This window comes from Artemia franciscana, chromosome 5 (genome assembly GCF_032884065.1).
Source record: "Artemia franciscana chromosome 5, ASM3288406v1, whole genome shotgun sequence".
In the NCBI taxonomy this organism is placed as follows: domain Eukaryota; kingdom Metazoa; phylum Arthropoda; class Branchiopoda; order Anostraca; family Artemiidae; genus Artemia; species Artemia franciscana.
In genome coordinates this window covers 17,771,358-17,792,936 of record NC_088867.1, presented here as the reverse complement: position 1 = coordinate 17,792,936, position 21,579 = coordinate 17,771,358, and the positions used below count along the sequence as shown (strand labels likewise).

General features: G+C 33.6%; 1 protein-coding gene across 2 annotated transcripts in view; it reads left to right on the top strand.

Moving 5' to 3' along the window:
- Positions 1–21,579, top strand: part of LOC136027043 (zwei Ig domain protein zig-8-like) — a 170,214-nt gene that overhangs the window by 52,179 nt on the left and 96,456 nt on the right. The window contains exons 1-3 of one of the 2 annotated variants that reach the window (XM_065703965.1): positions 32–132; positions 5,746–6,015; positions 19,781–19,991. In XM_065703965.1, coding sequence (XP_065560037.1) covers positions 5,824–6,015; positions 19,781–19,991 — 403 coding nt within the window. In that variant the 5' untranslated portion in view covers positions 32–132; positions 5,746–5,823. Of the gene's footprint in view, positions 1–31; positions 133–5,745; positions 6,016–19,780; positions 19,992–21,579 lie in introns of those variants that run through there. The other variant, XM_065703964.1, reaches the window with a different exon arrangement.

Sequence of the window (21,579 nt, the reverse complement as noted above, 5' to 3'; positions counted from 1 at the left end):
TTAAACAAAAGAGAATGCATTATAGTAAAGCACGAAACCTATCAAAATTATGGAATCCTGCTTTATTTTGACAATCAACTGTCCGACTATCACCTGAGTTATAACCCTGTCAACTAACAAAAGCTCTGTCATGTTAGTAACCCTGGTTTATCGTCTCTTTGTGAATTGCTTAGCAAACCGTTTTGATAATTATAGCAAAAGTATGAAAATGTTGGATATAACCTGTACACATGACAGAAACGATTTGTGAATTGAATTTTAGTTGTGTGGCATACTGTTCCACAATAAAAATATTGTTTTTTTTTGCAATATTTTTCGCAATATTCTAACAAAAAAGAGGACAGAAAAAACTCAGGAAACATCACACAAGGGTTCCCATTGATGGCAAAGGGGTTCCCTTATTACTAACACATGGCTATGGTAAAAGCGACTTCATAAAGAAAAACTATGTGCATTATATTTTTATGAATTAAATAAAAAAAAAAGTTTTTTTAACTGAAAGTAAGGAGCGACGTTAAAACTTAAAACGAACAGAAATTACTTAGTATACGAAAGGGGCTGCTTCCTCATCAACGCCCCGATCTTTACGCTAAAGTTTGATTCTTTCTCTCAACTCTTCTTTTTAAAACAGTAAAAAACTTTAGCGTAAAGAGCGGGGTGTTGATGAGGAAGCAGCTCCTTTCGTATACGAAGTAATTTCTGTTCGTTTTAAGTTTTAATGTCGCTCCTTACATAAGTTAAAAAAACTTGTTTTTTTTATTTAATTTTTTATTAAAACGTTTTTGAATCAATGCATGTTTTGATTTTGGCTCTCTGCAGAGGAATAATTAAATAAAATTTGTATATTTTTTTTTTGGCTAAATGGCTTTCTCATAATTTTAATCGAATGATTTTGAGGAAAAAAAGCGGGGGAGGAAGCCTAGTTCCCCTCAGATTTTCAGTTAATTAAAAAGGAAACTAGAACTTTTAATTTTTTACGAATCTTTTTATTAGTAAAAGATATATGTAACTTATAAATTAGCTTACGTAAAGAACTTTTGTATTCTCATGTTTTCATTACATATACGAGGGGGTTCGCCCCCTCGTCAGTACCTCGCTCTTTACACTAAAGCTTAAATTTTGTCCTAATTCATTAAGAATGACCCCTGAATAACAAAAGCCGAAGAGTAAATAGTTGAAATTACTAAAAAATACTTTAGCGTAAAAAGCGAGGTATTAGGAGGAGGTGAGATATTAGTATGGGTAATAATTTCTGTTCGTTTTAAGTTTTAATGCTGCTCCTTACTTAAAGCTGAAAAAACTTTTTCATATTTATTTTTTCATTGTTTTTTTAAGTAATGCTAGTAAATCCTGCACGCCCTTCATGGAAATTTTATTCCCCTATGACAAATTCCTCGATGGAAAGTTCCCCCAGCAAATCTCCCTCTTCTCAACCCCTCCCCCAACCAAATAATCCTCCTGAAAACGCCTGTACACTTCCCAATAACCATTGCTATATGTAAGCACTGGTTAAAGCTTGTAACTTGTAGCCCCTCCCACGGGGACTGTGGGGGAGTAAGTCGTCCCCAAAGACATATTTATAAGGTTTTTCGACTACATTGAATAAAATGGCTATCTCTGAATTTTGATCCGTTGACTTTGGGAAAATTATGAGCGTGGGAGGGGCCTAGGTGCCCTCCAATTTTTTTGGTCACTTTAAAAGGGCACTAGAACTTTTCATTTCCGTTATAATGAGCCCTCTCGCAGCATTCTAGGACAACTGGGTCGATACGATCACCCCTGGACAAAAAACAAATAAACACCCATCCGTGATCTGCCTTCTGGCAAAAAATACAATATTCCACATTTTTGTAGATAGGAGCTTGTAACTTCTACAGTAGGGTTCTCTGATACGCTGAATCTGATGGTGTGATTTTCGTTAAGATTCTATGACTTTTAGGGGTGTTTCCCCCTATTTTCTAAAATAGCGCAAATTTTCTCAGGCTCGTAACTTTTGATGGGTAAGACTAAACTTGATGAAACTTATATATTTAAAATCAGCATTAAAATGCAATTCTTTTGATGTAGCTATGGTATCAAAATTCCATTTTTTAGAGTTTTGGTTACTATTGAGCCGGGTCGCTCCTAACTACAGTTCGTTACCACGAACTGTTTGATATATACTAATTTTAATTTAGTGTAGGAGGGCAGTTGTTACTGATATTTGAGCTTTGGACCTTTGTTGACCGAATTCTTCGATGAATGCGTAGCATCATTTAGTGGATCTCCTTCATGTGGGGTGAAAAATTAATAGCTCCAAAACTTGACCGCTACCATCAGTTCATAAAATAGATTTCTTCCTTTGGTTATAGTAGTAGTAGCAGTAGTAGCAGTAGTAGTAGTAGCAGTAGTAGTAGTAGTAGTAGTAGTAGCAGTAGTAGTAGTAGTAGTAGTAGTAGTAGTAGTAGTAGTAGTAGTAGTAGTAGTGGTAGTAGTAGTAGTAGTAATAGTAGTAGTAGTAGTAGAGCAATTTTATTGAAAATAATCCTTTTTGTATAATAGCACAACAAAAGCGGAGCTTGCGAGGATGTGCTCAAATAAATAAAAAAAAAAAAAAAAGAGTATTGAGCATGAGACCATTTACCGAAATCAACATACAAATGAACAACAAAATACTACAACACAAAACCCCAAAACAACAGTATGTAAAATAAAGAAAGATAGCCCACTGAAAATATAGTTAATCTGTTTCGAAAGCATACCTACCGAGCAACCACACTCGTAAATCAGATTTAAACTGCATAAAATTACCATTATCCTTAATATCCTTACTAACTTTGCTCCAAAGCTTGGAAGCTCTATAAACAAGAGAAAAAGAAGACCTACTAGAAGCAAGTCTAGGGGACCTCAATATTTCCTCACATCCGAGTATTGTGCTGGTGAACATTTGACCTCTCACAAAATATACCTGCAAAATAATCTGAAAGGCCTTCATTATGATACTTATATATAAAAATCAAAGTATAAAAATCACGTAATCCGGCTGCAGGCATTATATTTATTTCACTTTAGACCGACCTCATGGACTTCCGGTTCCCCACACCGCAAGAAACTCGGATAGCATTATCCTGGATCACACGGATTGGCCGAAGTAACGAGGGGAAAGTAACCAAGCCACATCGAGCAACAATACAAAATATAAGGGTGAATAAGGGAAAAATAAAACAACCGTAAAATATTTGGGGGGAAAATATGTTTTTATTTAGGCATCATACCTAGGTTACTCGACAGTATTTTAGAAATGGACTTCGCATGTTCCTTCAATTATAAGGTTTCATCAACATTATTCCCGAGGAACTTGGTGAAGCGCATACGTTTAACAATTCCCCACTATGATATCAATTCAGTGATCCAAGGATAAAAATTCGGAACTTACATGTTTATCCGTTTCCAAAGCCTACTAATAATATTACAGAAAATGAGGTGATGTTACCCATCTGTTAAGCCCTGATCTCATTACATCTTTTCAGACTAATTTAATGCTCCCAGTTTGCCCTTGAATCTTTAGATTCTAAAAATCATGATCTGACCGTTAAAAATTTAAGGGGCAGTTGCCCTACTGTCAGTAGCCCTACTCTTGCTTTTAGTGTTTTCTCTTCGTTTTGGGATGGATTGGACTATTCATTTAGATTTATGTTCCTCTTAGGACTCATTTATTAACCTAGATCTGTGCCTAGTATAATTACGTATGATATTAAAAAAGTACATATCAGATTCGCTTTTTTCTTAAATTGACATTATTAAGAACAAAATGATAATAGTTGTTCTTAACACACATTTAAAGTTTCAACTTTTTCTTAGTATATTTCAGTGTGTCAAAACAATACCCTGAATTGAACAGCTTTAACTCTTTAAGCCCTAATTTTAGAAAATAGTATCCGTAAACACCCATTGCGAAGACGTAAATTTTTTTCAAATGTAATTGTTTTTCATTAGTAAAAAAAAATCATTTTATAGAAGTGTCGATATCATATATTGTTTGGTAGCTTAAAAAAAGTGGCACAGGTTCTGCTGTTCTATAGGTTTCGAGGGCGGATGAAGATTAATTCCTTTGTAAAAGTTTTGAAGTTATTCGTGGAGGGCTCAACATGAGAATTAGTTAGAACTACATTTTAATGACCATAAATAAAAACAATAGGTCTCATTTTTACAAATGACTCTGGAAACTATACCAAGAACAGTCAAAGTTAAAATTGGTTCTGTGGAAACATAAACAATCACTATTATCTTAAATAAAAATTGGGAAAAAATCCGGAACTCAAATTTTAATGAAAAAGACCTACACATAAAGTTATGCATAGTCGCTAGTATCGGGTGCTAAATAAAAAAAGAAACGGTAATGAAAAAAAAAAGAAGCTAAAAACACCAGATGCCACTAAGCAGTTTAGGAAGGAGTTGCTTTTTTGAAGGTTTTGATGTCTTTGGGAATTCGTTGTCTTTTGTTTTATTTATTTACATTTTCATGTTTGACGGGGCAATACTGACAAATTTTGGTACTGCCCTAAAAACTCCATAATTTTGAAACAACAAAAAGGAAAATACTAGAGAATTGCAGTTTTAAAGAATGAATGGACTCGAGATTTGTCCAGGGGGAAAGCAAGTTTTTAATTTTATGTCCATGGTACAGCAAAATAGCCTTGATGTTAGCATTATGAAAGTGTCACAATCTTAATGTGAATTCACCTTTAAGAGTTTACCAAATTGTTTAATTCTTATCAAAACCACCGAAAAGATCAGGATAACCAAATGTAATTTCATTTACAAATTACCATTCTACAATTGTACATCTATATTTGCAATTACAATTTTAAATATAAGTACCAATATTAGCCGCGTGTGATTGTTAATTATTTCGCCGACCCATAAACGGATAGGCAAAACAATGTCAGCATCCTGTTTGTACTTCTTTTTCTAGGGTTAGGTATTGTTAAGGATCCGGAGTCAACGTGATTTGTCATACTATTCTTTAAAAGCTTTGGGGTCCTTATCACCTCCAAGACATTTTTGACGTTTGATATTTTTTAAAGACATTTTGAGGCAAACTAATAATTGTATTCTCTGTGCATGGTTTCGGTATAGATTCGGTATATTTCGGTTTTAGTTCACTTTGAAGCTTCTGAACAATTTGCTGAACAATTTTTTTTTTTGAATTTTAAGCAAGTGAACTCTTCGATGAGCTAAGGAAAATGCAGAAATTCGATGTTATGAAGTACTACAAAGGAATTACTGAACATGTGCTAGTGCATTTGCTTGCAGTATTTTAACAATTTGTTTTATATTTCCAGCATTTTCATTTCATTCATTTTCATCTATTCAAATTCAGCATTCAAATTTTTTGAAATATTGGTTCAATGTCAACCAAATATTTCTTAGCTAAGTATTGTTGTTCAGCTCGTTCCATTTAAAAATGTTCTCAAAATTTTTCTGTAAAATAAAATCCACAAATAGATTTTTTCCTAAACGAAAATATTTCCGAAATGGAAGTATAAGAAATCATGCTTGCTGAGAGCCTCATCAAACTTGCCTAGGAAGGCTCATTAAACAAAGCTGGTGATCTTGAGGATTGTCAAGGATAATCAGCTTAGAAGTGACTGCATTGTTTTTCTCTTTCTCTTGTTTAGAAGCGAAAATAAATTCATTTACAAATGCGTATATTTTCATAACCTTTTTATCAACTAAATACCCAGTTGAATATTCTTTTTTCAGAGAATATTTGCTATGATTTAACAGTCATGGAGCTGGCCTGCAGTTTTACAACAGTAGGAACCTAGTGACAAGCAAATAATGGAAGCAGCTACAAGGTTAAGAAGGATATACATTGTGTTTGGAATTCTTTGGACACTAACAGAATCTATAGTACCAGGGGCTAGGTCGATGATACCTAGTTTTGATACGAGTTCACCTGTAAATGTTACGGCACAAGTTGGGTCATACGCTTACTTGACATGCAGGGTGCGCAATTTAGGAAACAAATCTGTAAGTATTTCTTCCAAACTTTTATTTATGGCTTTAATAAAAATACATGGATGAATATATAACTGAATTTGTCTCAATTGGGACGTATTCAAGCATTTTTTGATCTATTATATTAATCATCTGTGATTTGTAAAATATTTCTGTGTTAAAGCACATGCTTAACTTTTATGCTTTTATGCTAGTAATTAAATTTTTTAGTAACAAGGCAAATCATTTTATTATCCTTTTTTTCGAAACAGGTCCAAGATCAGAAAATGTTTCTAGAGAAGGAGGATATGAACCATTGCTGGCTTAACCTTAGTTTTCGCCAAATTTGCATAATTAATCCCCTTCCCTTTTTATGAATTATTCACCCTTGGGGGAGGGGAATTGTCTGCCTACCAATCGAATAAATAAGCATAAGTTGTGAAGTAAAACTGTTCCCGCCTCAAACATATCTCAACGTATTTACTCTGTTCACAAACATAGACAAGCACAAAAGATACTTAACTATTCCTTCCTCCCTCCATTAAAATCTTTGAACAATTTTTTTTTACCACAAAGTAATTTTCTTTGTTACTGCTTCTCCGTTTTTAACTTTGAGCAGCTAACCAGCTTGGAAACTAAAAGACCCATGAATATAACTAAATAGAACATTTCGAGTACATAAACAGCACTAGTAAATACTAGTTATTAGAATAATTTGACGTATTTCTTATTTAACCCTCTTTGACAGGAGCCTGGTAGTTTCTCCGTCCTATCATAAATTGCCCTATCTAGTTGTTTTTGCCGTAGGATGCCTTAGTCTACCGTATACAAGAAAACATTGCAAATGAAACATAAGTACACTCTGTAGGTGTAAGTATGTCCTTATTTCGACGAATCAGGCACTCCTTTAATGGTTGGTTAGTGTGCAACTAACCAGCCAGTATTTTTGCCCCCCTCCTCAAAGCAAATTCTGAAAAAAGGCCTTCCTAAATCCATAAAGTTTCTTCTATTTTACTAGTGTCTGTTGCAGTCAAACCATCCCTTCAGTTCCGTCGTGCTCCCCAGTCATAAAGATATATGCAGCCACTTGTGGCTAAGAAGCCGACTAAAAGATTACTTCTATGTCAACGCCTTTAAACCTTCTTTTTTAAAAGAAAACTGTCGTATTTATTAAAAATGGAATTATTCAAGTTTAGCCTTCATTTTTTGGACATAAATGTTACTTCAGGAATCTTTCCATTAACGATTACTCAATAGCTGCAGCAAAAAGAGAAAAAAAGATTACTGACCTACATTTCGGTTTTAAAAAGCGTATTCCATTTGTTTATTATTTAATTCCATTGGTTTATTTTTGCGACGGACTTTTGTAAGTCAACCATATTATTTCTTATTTGAAGATGTAATTAGACTCGCCTTTTTTAAACTGGGTCAACTCGTCTTGGGGTTGACAAATGCTGAGCTGCATAGCCAGATAGACAAGGAAATATGAAATCTGGAGAGATAAATAGCCTAGCCTTTTTTAAACCTGATTGCTACTTTTGTGAGAAATATTAATCAAACAGTTCATGGGAACGAACTGTAGTAAGGAGCGACTCAGCTCAATAGTAAACAAAACTCTAAAAAACGGAATTTTGATGCTAAAATATACATCAAAAGAATCAGATTTTGCACCAACGCCCCCTCCCATGCTCATTTTTTCTCCAAAATCAACAGATCAAAATTTTGAGATAGCCATTTTGTTCCGCATAGTCAAAAACCATAATTACTATGTCTTTGGGAATGACTTGCTCCCCCATAGTCCCTGGGGGAGGGGCTGCAAGTTACAAACTTCGACCAGTGTTTACGTATAATAATGTTTATTGGCAAGTGTACAGTCGTTTTCAGGGGATTTTTTTTGGTTTTGGGGGTGGGGTTGAGGGGAGTGGGCTATGTGGGAGGATCTTTCCTTAGAGAAATATGTCATGAGGGAACAGAAATTCAATGAAAAGGGCGCACAATTTTCTAAAAAAAAACTATAAAAAAAACAATGAAAAAATAAACATGGAAAAGTTTTTCAATTGAAAGTAAAGAGTAGCATTGAAACTTAAAACAAACAGAGATTATTACGCATATGAGGGGTTCTAAAAATACTTTAGCATAAAGAGTTAGGTATTTAGGAGGACATTTTAGGAGTGAGGTATTTAGGAGGTATTAGTGAGGCTCTTTATGCTATAGTATTTTTAGTAATTTCAACTATTTATTCTACGGCCTTTCTGATTCAGGGGTCATTCTTACAAAATTGGGACAAAACTTACGATTTAGTGTAAAGAACGAGGTATTAACGAGGGTACAAAACCCCTCATATACATAATAAAAATTAAAGAATATAAAAGTTTATTACGTAAGTTAATTCTTAAGTTACGTATATTTTTTACTAATAAAAAAATTCGTTAAAAATTAAAATTTATAGTTGCCTTTTTATGTAACCGAAAAAAATTGCATGGCAACTAGGCGTCCTTCCCCATCCCTTATTTCTCAAAATCGTCTGATCAAAACTAAGAGAAAGCCATTTAGCCAAAAAAGGAATTAAAATGCAAATTTCATTTTAATAATTTATGTGTGGAGAGCCAAAATCAAACATGCATTAATTCAAAAACGTTCAGAAATTACATAAAAAAACTAGTTTCTTTAACTGAAAGTAAGGAGCGATATTAAAACTTAAAACGGACAGAAATTACTCCGTATATGAAATAGGTTGTCCCCTCCGCAATCCCTCGCTCTTTACGCTAAAGTTTGACTCTTTGCCACAATTCTGCTTTTTAAAACAATTAAAAGCTTTAGCGTAAAGAGCGAGGGATTGCGGAGGGGACAACCCATTTCATATACGGAGTAATTTCTGTTCGTTTTAAGTTTTAATATCGCTCCTTACTTTCAGTTAAAAAAACTAGTTTTTTTTTTATGTAATCTAGTAAAAGGAACGAAAAGTTTTTGAGTCACAACATTTTACACAAGTAGGTTCTCTATTTTTCTGGAGCAGCATCTTTTTGGTAACCTCGTTAATGTCGGTTTAAAATGATTCTAACCTTAATCACCATCACACTCTTTGGCATGTCGTAATTTCCAATTAGAAAATCATTACAAATACTTTCCAGTGACATTTTTAATTGGACTTCAATTAGGAAGACCCAGTTATCTTGACTTCCTTTCAACTTGTTGCGGTAAAAATTATGGCACTAATTATATGGAATGTTAATTTTTGGCACCAGGGAGTTGTCACTTTTAGAAATTGAAGACTGCTAAATGATATATTGGTTTGTTGTTATAAGACGTTTGGCCATTTCCCAGTGAAAAGTTTTTGTTATGATGAACTCAGAATTAGAACAAAAGAAAAATTGAATAATTCATAAAGATTATAAAGATATATTTCCGGAAAAACTATATAATAGAGAAAGTCTAAGCAGGGCAGGCTTATAAAATTGTAATAAAACTTTAATTTGGATTCCGTCAAACTGTGAAATATAGGATTGAATTTATGAATAAGTGGGAGACGAATAGAAAATTAGTCTAACTCAAATGAAAACGTGAGCTGTTTAATATTCTAACGAACTGTTCAAACATCCAAAATAGAGCAAAAGGAAAATAGAATAAAACATAAGGATTATAAAGATATACTCCCATAAAAATACATTGTCAATGATGGTTCATACCATAATGTCGACTTCAAAGTGAACTGTTATAAATTGTATCTAAATGTTTGGAAGTTCTAGCCCTCTACATATCTATTCATCCATTTAAAAATCCATGCATCCATCAACAGGTCTACTCCTCTCTCTCTCTCTCTCTCTCTCTTTCTCTCTCTCTCTCTCTCTCTCTCTCTCTCTCTCTCTCTCTCTCTCTCTCTCTCTCTCTCTCTCTCTCTCTCTCTCTTTAAAACAGGTTTATTCCAATGTCTTGGTCGCTAGTCTCTCCTTAATTCTTAAAATTCTCTAAGTATATTTAATTGATATAATCATCTAAGATATTTTATTGCATACTATTGTCAACTAGATAAAACAATAATTATCGCATCGTTAAGAAACCGGATAGAATACTATTTGACAAAATATTTTGTTAAAGTTTATGAACTTGCAGAAATTCGGGAATGCATTGAAGTGTCTTTCAGGATATTTCAATGAATTAACTGAATTTCTGGTGAGGGTTTTATGGAAGAAAATTAATTACTAAAGAACTTTTATGCTCTTCTTTAAGTTGATTGTTAGATTATCCGTTTTGATTCATAGTAGTTAGAGGTATTTTCTAGAACTCATATTATGAGAAAATTGCTTATTAGTTTGACTTTAAAATAATGTCCCCGAATGTACATTCATGAAAAGTAGCATCAACTTTTTACTTCCAATATCAATAATTGTTTAACGACTGAGCATTTTAATCATATTTTTTAGAGAGAGAAATCCCTGTTTTAAAGGAGAGACATGACCAAATAAATAGCCAATAAGTGTGACTATTTCTTTGAAAAATACTAAGTTTCACGGAATCCTTTCTTGCGAAATTAAATGTGACCTTTTTAATTGACTGACTATTGCTACATATTAACGAAATTCTAGCTATAGATTAATTAAAAATTTTTTTTAGATCCATAGAAGGTATAAACAAATACTAGAAACTTCAAATTAAAAAAAAAATATATATATATATTAACACCTTAGATTTATTACTATTCTTACCAAGGCCGAATCCAGGATATTTTTTCAGGGGTGGTTTTTAATAATTTTTTTAATGTATTCATTTTTGTTACGTTTTTGCAAGTCGGAAAAATCTTTCAGGGGAGGGGAGGTTCAAACCCCTCAACCCCTCTGGATAAGGCATTGAATCTTAGTATAAAGGCTTATTTAGTCACTCAAAAGCCATGACGTGAAACGTAACTGTTACAGCTCTCTTGATGGGGGAAGCCCAGGTTGGGACAGCGAAGATCCTTTAGTTATAAAAACAAACTTTAAATAGATGATTGATAGAATTCTCTTGACGATTCTATCTGAAAAAAATGTATTAGTTTTTATGGCACTCGGTATTAACCAAATGACATATAGCGATCGCAAATTCTGTCCTTCGGTCTGTCTGTCCTGGTTTTGCTAGTTTAGGCACTTCCAGATAAGCTAGAACGATGAAATTTGTCAGGCGTATCAGGGACAAAAATAAACTAAATTAGAAATAGTCATTTCATCGATTTGACCATCTGGGGGGGGGGACGGTTAATTTGGAAAAATTAGAAAAATTAGGCATTTTTAACTTACGAACGGGTGATCGGATCTTAATGACATTTAATATTTAGACGAATATCTTGTCTCAGAGTTCTTATTTTAAATCTTGACCAGATCCGATGACATTGGGGGGAGTTGGATGGGGAAACCTAAAATCTTGGAAAACGTTAGAGTGGAGGGATTAGGACGAAACTTGATGGGAAAATTCACTTCTACTTTCCGAAATCCTTGAATGTGATTTTGAACTAAATAAATTTTAAGATCAATTTCATTTCTAAATAGTCTTGTATACGGTTTTTTTTACAGTCGTTTTCTTTGCATAAGAAATCATCTATTTGAACGATATTAGTCAAGTAGTTATAGCTTCTATAAAAAAAAAAAATATTTGCATCACAAAATGACAAAAGAAATAATCCTGCCTTAGATGAAGATAGAGTTTGTCTTGATCAAAAAACTAAAAACTGCAAAACTCACAAAAGGATTCATTATGCTGATCTAAGTTTGATCTCAAATACAATTTTCTTTCCCAAGTAAATATTCTAAGATTCTCTAAGTAAGGGTTTCATAAAACATAATTCGAGTTCTCGTCGCAAATGATCTCCCACTGTCAAAAAGCTGTCATAAACTTTTCCCAGCCGGAGACACTTCTTGCATCTATGGTCCAAAATCTTCTAAACCTAACTTCTACTGACGGGTCAGAAAAGTAAATTTTATTGTCAGCATCCTTCCTATAGTTGGTAATATTGGATACAAGCTTTAAATAACGTTATATACCTCTAGTGATTATAGTCTTGGGGGTCGGTTGTCTGCATATTGGGCATTCCAGTTGTCTGCATAAGACTCTCATTTTAATTGAACAATCATAACAAATTGGGTGGTCACACTGAGCAATTGCGCAAATATAAAAATTCTTGAAGGAAATTTCACATGCATTTTCTTATTTTCTATCAGGTGATAAAGCCATAGATCTAGATTTTTGATAATGAACTCACAGTATGATTTGAGTGCTGATATACGCGACTGTCTCAATTTTTTAATGATAGTGAAACTCTTATTTTAGGCAGGATTCACAAGTTGTTTAAGAACCTACATAACATGCACTTCTGAAATATCTTTATTTTGTTTAATCATTTCTTGTCAAAAGATATTTGTTATATCATATTGCATACGAAGATGCAGTTTTTTGTCAGAACTAAATTAGTATTTTCATTATTATGGTGCTTTAGCTCTGCTAGCATTGGAATAAAAGAAAAAAGAGGCAACATCAGTACTACCTATGCAAAATTGAAATTGTCCTTGCTGTTCAAGTTACGGGACTGTAAGCTTCCTGTACAGCGTTTTTAACGATGGCAATCCCAATGGTGCAGTTTATACTTCAATCTGACGCAATTTCTCAAGAATTTCAGGCTAGTTTGAAATTCCCTTAAGCTTGTTTTCGAAAAAACAATTTACAATTAAGACTATACGTGCACCCCTGTGACGAAAAAGATAAGATTTGACATTTTTGCTTATGGCGTTTACTAGTGACTCGATTCGCCCAATATAAATTTATTTCTAAACTAAAAATGCACTGTTTTCGGGATATTCAGTTTTTCCCATACTTTTACGTTTTCTATATAAGCACTTGTAGCGTTTTGAGAGGAGTCTGGAGTTTCGATTATATACACATGAAGACTTTTCAAAGCACACTTGAAGCAAATTCTACTAAGAATTGAAATTCAGTAACCGTAATGAACTCGTAACAGAGACAAACAATATAGGTAGGCTACTGACTTAATTTAGTCGGAAAAGATATGCTAGGTATAGATGTTATGGGAGGTAATAAGTATAGTTTTAGGTAGGTATAATTCTATGTCGTCACTAATTTTTTTTGCAAAAATTACGTTTTTTCTGTGCAGAAGGAGCTGTCTGGATTAAGTGGTGGGTGTTTTGAGTAACGGATGGTTGGTTTGATAAATTATGAATCTCCCGTCTTATTGGAACAAATGTACATTAATTCAGCTTAAACATAAGGTAAATACATGCGACGGGGCTGTTAGGCTTGTAATGCTCTTCCTCTGAAATCTTGAAAATTTAAAGATATTACCTGTAATTTATTGTTTTCTTTTGAATTGTACCTGTTCTCGTGTGTGTGTTTTTTTTTTTTTTTTGTTTTTTTAGTTATACCCCAAATGTTATACCAAAAAAATAATGTCGTGCTTTCCATTGAGTGCTAAAGGTCGTATTTTTAACTTCTTACTAGTTTGCTCCCGAACTCAAAATTAATGCAAATGGCCCAAGGCCCTGGCCCAAGAGTAACAGCCCTTGCCTTCTAATTTTGTTCCGCCTGTTTCCGATTACTATATATTATTGTATTAAATAAAAAAGAAACAAGTTTTTTTTTTCAAATGATGGTAAGGAGCAACATTAAACCTTAAAACTAACAGAAATCATGTGACCCCCTCCAGTATGTGAGGGGTTCGACCCCTCGTTAATGCCTCGATCTTTAAGCTAAAATTCATTTTTTTTCAAATTCTTTAGGAATGACCCCTGAATCACAAAGGCCGTTTAATTAGAATAAATAGCTGTTTTGAAAGTACTAAGAACACTTTACCGTGAAGAGCGAGGTATTGACGTGAGGTTAACCCCTCATATACGTAATAATTTCCGTTTGTTTTAAGTTTTAATGTTGCTCCTTACCGTCAGTAGAAAAAACTTGTTTTTTTTTATTTAAATTCTGATTGTTTTTTTAAATAATGCTGGGATATCCGGCACCCATTTCATAGAAGAATTCTCTTCCCCCGTGAAAAATTCCTCCATGGAAAGATCGTCACACTTAACCACCTTCCCCCGATCCTCCCACTATAAAAAAATTCCCTACTATAGATAAACAATGGACAAGGTTCATAACTAGCAGCATTTCTCTCGGGACTCTGGGGAGATTGAATCATCCTCAAAGACATAGCTATTAAATTTTTGAATATGTTGGACAAAATAGCTATCTCAAAGTTTCAAAATGGCTAGAGTTTTGGACTTTGGGAAAAATGAGCGTAGGAGGGGGCCTAGTTGCCCTCCAATTTTTTGATCATTTAAAAATGGCAGTAGATACTTTTCGTCCGAATGAGCCCTCTCACAAAATCCTAGGACCACTGGGTCGATAGAATCACCCCTTGGGAAAATACAACAAATAAAAAACAAATAAACACGCATCCGTAGTCTTTCTTCTGGCAAAATATACAAAATTCCATATTTTTGCAGATAGGCGCTTGAAACTTCTACAGTAGTGTTCTCTGATACGCTGAATCTGATGGTGGGATTTTATTTTAGATTATATGACCTTTTAGGGGTGTTCTACCAGTTTTTCGAAAATAAGGCAAATTTTCTTAGGCTCGTAATTTTTGATAGGTTAGACCAAACTTATAAAACTTACATATTTGAAGTCAGTATAAAAACAAATTCTTTTGATGTATGCATTGGTATCAAAATTCCGTTTTTTTTTTGGAGTTTTAGTTATTATTGAGCCTGGTCGCTCCTTGCTTACAGTTCCTTACCGCGAACTGTTTGATTTTCTCTTAGAGGCTGTTAAGAAGATTCCTCATAGCTCTTGCACAGGTTCCTGCAGCTATCATTGCAACCCTGAGAGCCCAGAGTAATTTCATTTTACATTCCACAATGTTCGACTATGCAGATCTATGAATTCTTGTAGAAGTACTAGCGAAGGAAAGGACCATAGAAAACGAGTGCCAAAATTATAAAGGCCGCGATTCCAAAAATTAGAAACCAACAGGGTTGAGTTAAGTGGGGGTTAGGTTGCATAGGGTTGACGTCGATGGGATTTGAGTTGAATGAGGGTAGGTTGAGTTGTGTTTGCACCAATAAAACTTAAAACGAACAGAAATTATTATTTATTTCAGGAAAAAGGGGCTCCTCCTCAATACCTCGCTTTTTACATTAAAGTTTCTTAATACTTTTAAAAATTTTCCTATGGTTCTAATTAACCACTCCTTGTTTTTCAGGAGTCGCTCCGTTACCACATACTTGTTTGATTGTTTACTTTTACGGTGGGTTTGATATTTTTCTGTCATGGCTTTTATGTGAAGCAAATAGCAATCTATCAATTTATGCGGTAAAAAAAAAAAAAAAAAAAAAAAAAAAAAAAAAAAAAAAAAAAAAAAAAAAAAAAAAAAAAAAAATGGTTACTAAATACTTCCTTTCTGCATAATTGCTTAAATATAACTTACATATACGAGCTCTAATAGCATCTTGAGAGACAAAGAGACTAATAGGAGTCTCCATTTACAGAGGGATTTTAAAGTGAAGTTGAAGCGTAATTGGAGAGAAAGTGGTTGGAAATTTTAACATAATTCTAATCTGTTCAAGAGGGACAAATTTATATCTATCAAAATTCCCCATACGGGACTTAAAAGAAATGAAAAAGGAAGTTTTAAACCATTTTTGTTTATGCATTCCTATTTTTGTGAAATTGGGAAGGGGTATTGGGTCAAACTTTACGGCCCTGTTTGTTATTCAGCAATTATGTTGACCAATATTTTTTATTGATGCTCATTTTAACAAGGTATAGCGCATTGTATGCTAAAATTGATGTAAGTCAAACATTGGGTTAAATATATGCATTTACGACATTTTAATGTAAGATACTGAAGCCTTGAGAAGAAGAACATTACGAGCCCAAAAACCCCTCCTCTGCTCGTAACTATCGTTATATGTTAATTTGAAATAAATTCAGTAGCGTAATTTCTTCCAAATTGTAAGGGGGTGGGGGGAAAGTTGAAGCCAGTTTTTTCAAATCAAGCAAAAATGACAACAAAAACTGGAAAATGAGGCATCTGGTGCTATGGAAGTACTATATGGTACTATAAAAGTACTATGAAGATGCTTAACAGTACTATAAAGGTAAATATATACTAAATAAAACTAATCCGTTACTGTTGATGCTTAAATTGTGAAGGCTTATGTTAGTTTTGACAAGATTTTTGAAAAAAATAAATTTCAGCTGGGGGGGGGCAAACTGCCCCATAGCAAATTAGGCCCCGGAATACATTTATCCTAGTAAGATGGGATATTTTTTTTTATTTTATCAAATCAATTACTCCTCCAAAAATGTCCATGTAATCCAGGCAAATCACTTATCCACAAAGAAAGGAAACAAAATTCGTTTTTGTTAATTAAATCGGCTATTTTAACACCCAGCCCGGACCCGCGACCTGTCTTAACCAAAAATAATTATCTTCCCTGACGTTTCTGTCTGGCATATTGCTTCAGACTGAAATTAAATAAAAAAACATGTTTTTTTTTCAACTGAAAGTGAGGACGAGCATCAAAACTCTGACCGGACAGAAATTACTATATATATGAGTGGGTTTTCCCCTCCTCAGGACTTCGTTCTTTCCGCAAAAATTTTATTCAGAATCTAAAAAAAAACTTTATTATTCTAATAGTTATTCTGAAATAATCGGAACAAAATATCCAACTCTAGCGTAAAGAGCAAGGTATTGAGTAGGGTGTAACCCCTTTATATAGGTAATAATTTATATTTGTTTTAAGTTTTATGTTCCTCTTTAATTTTAGTTGAGAAAAGTTGTTTTTTTAATTTAATTTCTGATAGTTTAAAAAAAAGGTGGGAGACCCGGCTACCCCTCCATTGAAAATTCTCTCCCCCATACGAAAAATTCCTTTTTCGTGACACTTTTCGTAAAGTTTTACTCTTTCTTACAACTCTACTTTTTAAGACAAAAAACAACTTAAGCGTAAAGAGCGGGGCGTTGAGGAGGGGACAGCCCCTTTCATATACGGAATAACTTCCAAGTTTTTATGTCACTTCTTACTTTCACTTAAAAAAGACTTAATTTTTCTATTTAATTTCTGGACGTTTTTGAATTAATGCAGGTTTTGATTTTGGCTCATTGTACATGAATACTTAAAAACAAAATTTGCATATTAAATTTTGCTTTTTTGCCTAAATTGCTTTCGCAGAGTTGTGATAGGAAGATTTTAAGAAAAAGGGACGGGGAGGGGGCCTTGTTGCCCTCCAACTTTTCTGGTTACTTAAGAAGGCTACTATAAATTTTAATTTTATTTGCGAACGTTTTTATTAGTAATAAATGTACGTAACTTATGAATTAACCTGCGTAACTAACTCCTATATTCGTATATTTTTATTACGTATATGAAGGGGTTCTCCCCCTCCTCAATACTCCCACGTAACTTCCTCCCCCGACCCTCCTCCCCACTAGAAAATATCCCCCCTGAAAACGTCTATATACTTCCCAATAACCAATACTATATGTAAATAATGGGCAAAGTTCATAACTTGCAGTCCTTCCCCCTGGGACTGTGGGCGATTAAGTCATCTTCAAAGACATAGTTATTAAATTTTTTTACTATGCTGAACAAAATGGCTATCTCAAAATTTTGATCCAGTGACTTTGGAAAAAAAGAGCTCAGGAGGGGGCCTAGTTGCCCTCCAATTGTTTTGGTCACTTTAAAAGAACACTAGAACTTTCAATTTCTATTAGAATGAGCCCTCCTGTGACATTTTGGAACTGCTGGGTCGATACGATCACCCCTGGAAAAAAAAAGAAATAAACACGCATCCGTGATCTTCCTTCTGGCAAAAAAAATACAAAATTCCACTTTTTTGCAGATAAGAGCTTGAAACTTCTACAATAGGGCTCTCTGATACTCTGGATCTGATGGTGTGATTTTCATTAAGATTATACGACTTTTAGGGGTGTTTCCCTCTTTTCTGAAAAATAAGGCAAATTTTCTTAGGGTCGTAACTTTTGATGGGTGAGACTAAGCCTTACGAAACTTTTATATTTAAAATTAACATTAAAATCCGATTCTTTTGATGTATCTATTGGTATCAAAATTCTGTTTTTTAGAGTTTCGGTTACTATTGAGCCGGGTCACTCCGTACTGCAGTTTGTTACCACGAATTGTTTGATATATTAAGCATAGCATAACAGTTTACATTTTTGTGCTTACCTGCACAAAAGGTCGTGGTATCACTAGAAAACTTTTTAGAGAGGGTGGGCTGCTACCAGAGGCTTCATTTTACCAAGTTTTAAATGTTCATATTTTTCATTTCCTATTTTATAAATTTATAAATATGTTCTTGTTTCCTAGGGGGGGGGGCATTAACTCTTCTCCCTTCCTGATAGCACGCATGAGGAATATCCTTATAAAAATATTTTTTCGTTAAACCCCTTGAAAACCGTGAAAATGATGAAGATAAAGTTCATTTCTGATATCCCAAACCCTCCTCTCGCCTTCCTGAGAAATGTAGGTAAAGGCTGCAATTTTAAGTGATGATTATCATTCTTTAAGCATTGTTAAACAAAAGTTAAACTTGAATTTAAAAACGGGGCAAAAACTTAACGATAAAAGATAATTAATGCGATTGATTTTTATTCAATATATTTATTCATGGATTTTCTATGTGAAGATATTCATTTATGACCTTTGATTTATTCCACTAAAAAGTTTTCCCATAAAATCCTGGAATCTGCTGTCAAAGCCCCTTAAGGGCACGTGTAATCCTAAAAAGAGATTATTTTCCTCCTTTGAAGAGTCAAATTATTGCTTAACTAGGAAACACTATTAAGCCAATATGCAGTCAGGCATGTGTTGAAATTTACAAAAGGATGTTAATTGTTTAAGCATCGAAGGCTTTCTTTTGAAGTTTGAATTGAACGAATTGAAAGGAAAACCTATGTTTGTTCCATCTCCTCTCTCAAACAAATCTATTGTTTTCAATGTTTTACTTTTTCATGTTTTTCGTCTTATTTTTTTATCCTCTTATTCTGAGCTTTTTGTCTCGGTACAACTTTCAAGATTCTACTCATTGGTACAGCAAACACAATCAAAACTATAATAAAAAATAATGTAATAATATTGTAATACATTAAAAAATAATTGCACAAAGTAAAATAATCAATTTTATAGCCTCACATCAGCAACGGTAGCATAAATGTTGAAAAGTAGCACGATCAATACATTTGAATTCTATCTACAAATTCCTTGCAATTAGGTTCTGGTAGGGAGATTCGCACGTAGAGGGCCATGGGACTCAGTCCTCTAAAATCTTTAAGCTTTCCAAATTTTTCCACACTTCTTATTCAAATTATCAAATAAAATATTTATCCTTTTATGCCCAACCCCCCATAAAAAATCTAATGTACGTGCCTAGGTACTGAGTCTAATATAATGTTGGATCCATTTATAAGTTTTTCCTTTCACATTTCTAATGTTATATTTTGATATTTTCAAGTCGTATAAACAAGCTCAATAGTTTTCACTTGCATTTGGCTATCCCTTCATTGGCTAGATTTGTAGTTCTATTACAAAATCTGCTTGTATTAACAAAGATTCTCCTTAGCTACTTTACCACACCTTTTTAAAGTTTAGAACCAACTTGTACCAAACGGAGTTTGAAAAGACTAATAAAAAAGCAGCATCTCCCTCGACATTTTCTGAAAGTTTCAACTAGTGCCCTTTTCTGTTTCTTCATGCTAAACAGTTTGTGGATCTTTCCAAAGTTATATTCAATTTGTTTTCAGGTATCTTGGATTCGAAAGAGTGACGCCCACCTGTTGGCAGTAGATAAAGAGTCGTTTATTGCTGACACAAGAATAATTGTTGTTCATTCAGCAGTACATGATACATGGACACTTCAGATAAGAGGTGTAAAAAGCTCAGACACCGGTGACTACGAATGTCAAGTCTCTTCCGAACCAAAAATAAGCCGTATTGTTTCCCTTTCAGTTGTTGGTAAGTTACTCCATTTAATTCCTTTTTTTCCTAGCCAAGAACAACAATTTGACCTGGGGTCATCGAGTTGTGATATCTTAGATTAGATTCTGGAGAGTTTTGTGTTTTGCTTCATCTTTGCTTTGGTTACCAAGGGGCCATCTTAGTTCCCGAGAGTGACATTTAATGCGGCGACATGTTTCGTATGGAATTTAAATAGCTTCTGTAGTTGTTTTCTTTTCGTAGTTTATGTGAACTCTGCACATGGGTTTGGTTACTTAAAAGACGGAGGGGCATAATTTCTTCAACATTTCAGAAAACATGAAAACCATTTTTTTTTTTTATCACGACGATAGGTTGTATTCTAAAGGACTTAATTTGGCTTCGGGAATATAAATCAAGTATCCACATGTTGGTAATAGGCTTCCGGAGAAGATTTCTTGAAACGTTATCATTTTCTACCCATTTTTCATGTTATATGATTTAATTTTCCCGTATTTATTGTTTGCTGTGTTTTTTCTTACAACCTTGCCCCCCCTCTAACCAAAATAAATTTCCGTTATATTTATTTAACTGCATTACAAAAAAATGTGGCACAGAATTTGAATTTCAATTGCACGGCACACTCGAAGTAGGTAGCCATGAAGGAAGACAGGAGGAGTAGAGGCGTTGTTGGATTTTGCCTTGTAGGTACATGAGGATGAGCTGTAAGTGTATAAATGCTTGTGACACATTTTATTCATGATAGTAATGACAGCATAACACACTTTTTAATTCGAAGATGACATGGATATGTTTTACGTGTAGAAATAATGCATTTGATTGAATTATATTCATGAAAACCTCCTTTATCATATTATATTTTTATTTGATAAATTTCCTAATCCTGATTTTTGCCGGTTTTTTGCCTTCAAAATTGAATTACATGCAATTTTGTTAAAAGTTTGAAAACTAGAACCAATTTGTTAAATTCTGAAAACAGCTAGCTATTTTCGCTCTTCTCTTTCCTTATGAATTTACTGTCTCAAGTTTATTCTACTAAACTTTAACATTTCCTTGAGAAGAAAATTGGACCATTGCAGACAGTGCTGCCTTGATACCAAAATTACTGTCATACAAGACTTTTTTTTACATCTGGGATAAAAAACTTTCTGCAATATAATACAGAAAATTGGATTTACCAAAACTTTGAAAGAAATAACTAGCCCTTATTTAAAAACATTTTAGAATTCTCAATTTACTGAAAACATAAGACACAATGAAATATAAATTTCCGATAAAATCAAATTAGTTGTTTGTAATTATCCTGAAGTCAGCAGACAGGTTTTCTGAAAAACACTTATTATAGTTCCCTTCATCCTGGCAGAAGTGGGATGGATGTTTACTGAATATAGTATCTTGGGTCCGTTTAGTTGAATGATTCTGCTCGTCAAGCTACATTTTTGCTCTTTTCTTATTTTCTTATGAAGTAGCCTACATAAATATCTCAATATGTCAAGCTATCCCTGTTTGTTATTATTTAGGCTTCGGCACACCTGCAAATCTCTTTGTAGAATTCTTAGGAATGACTTGGAAATGTATTTATCATTAGGAATCGGAAAACAAATAA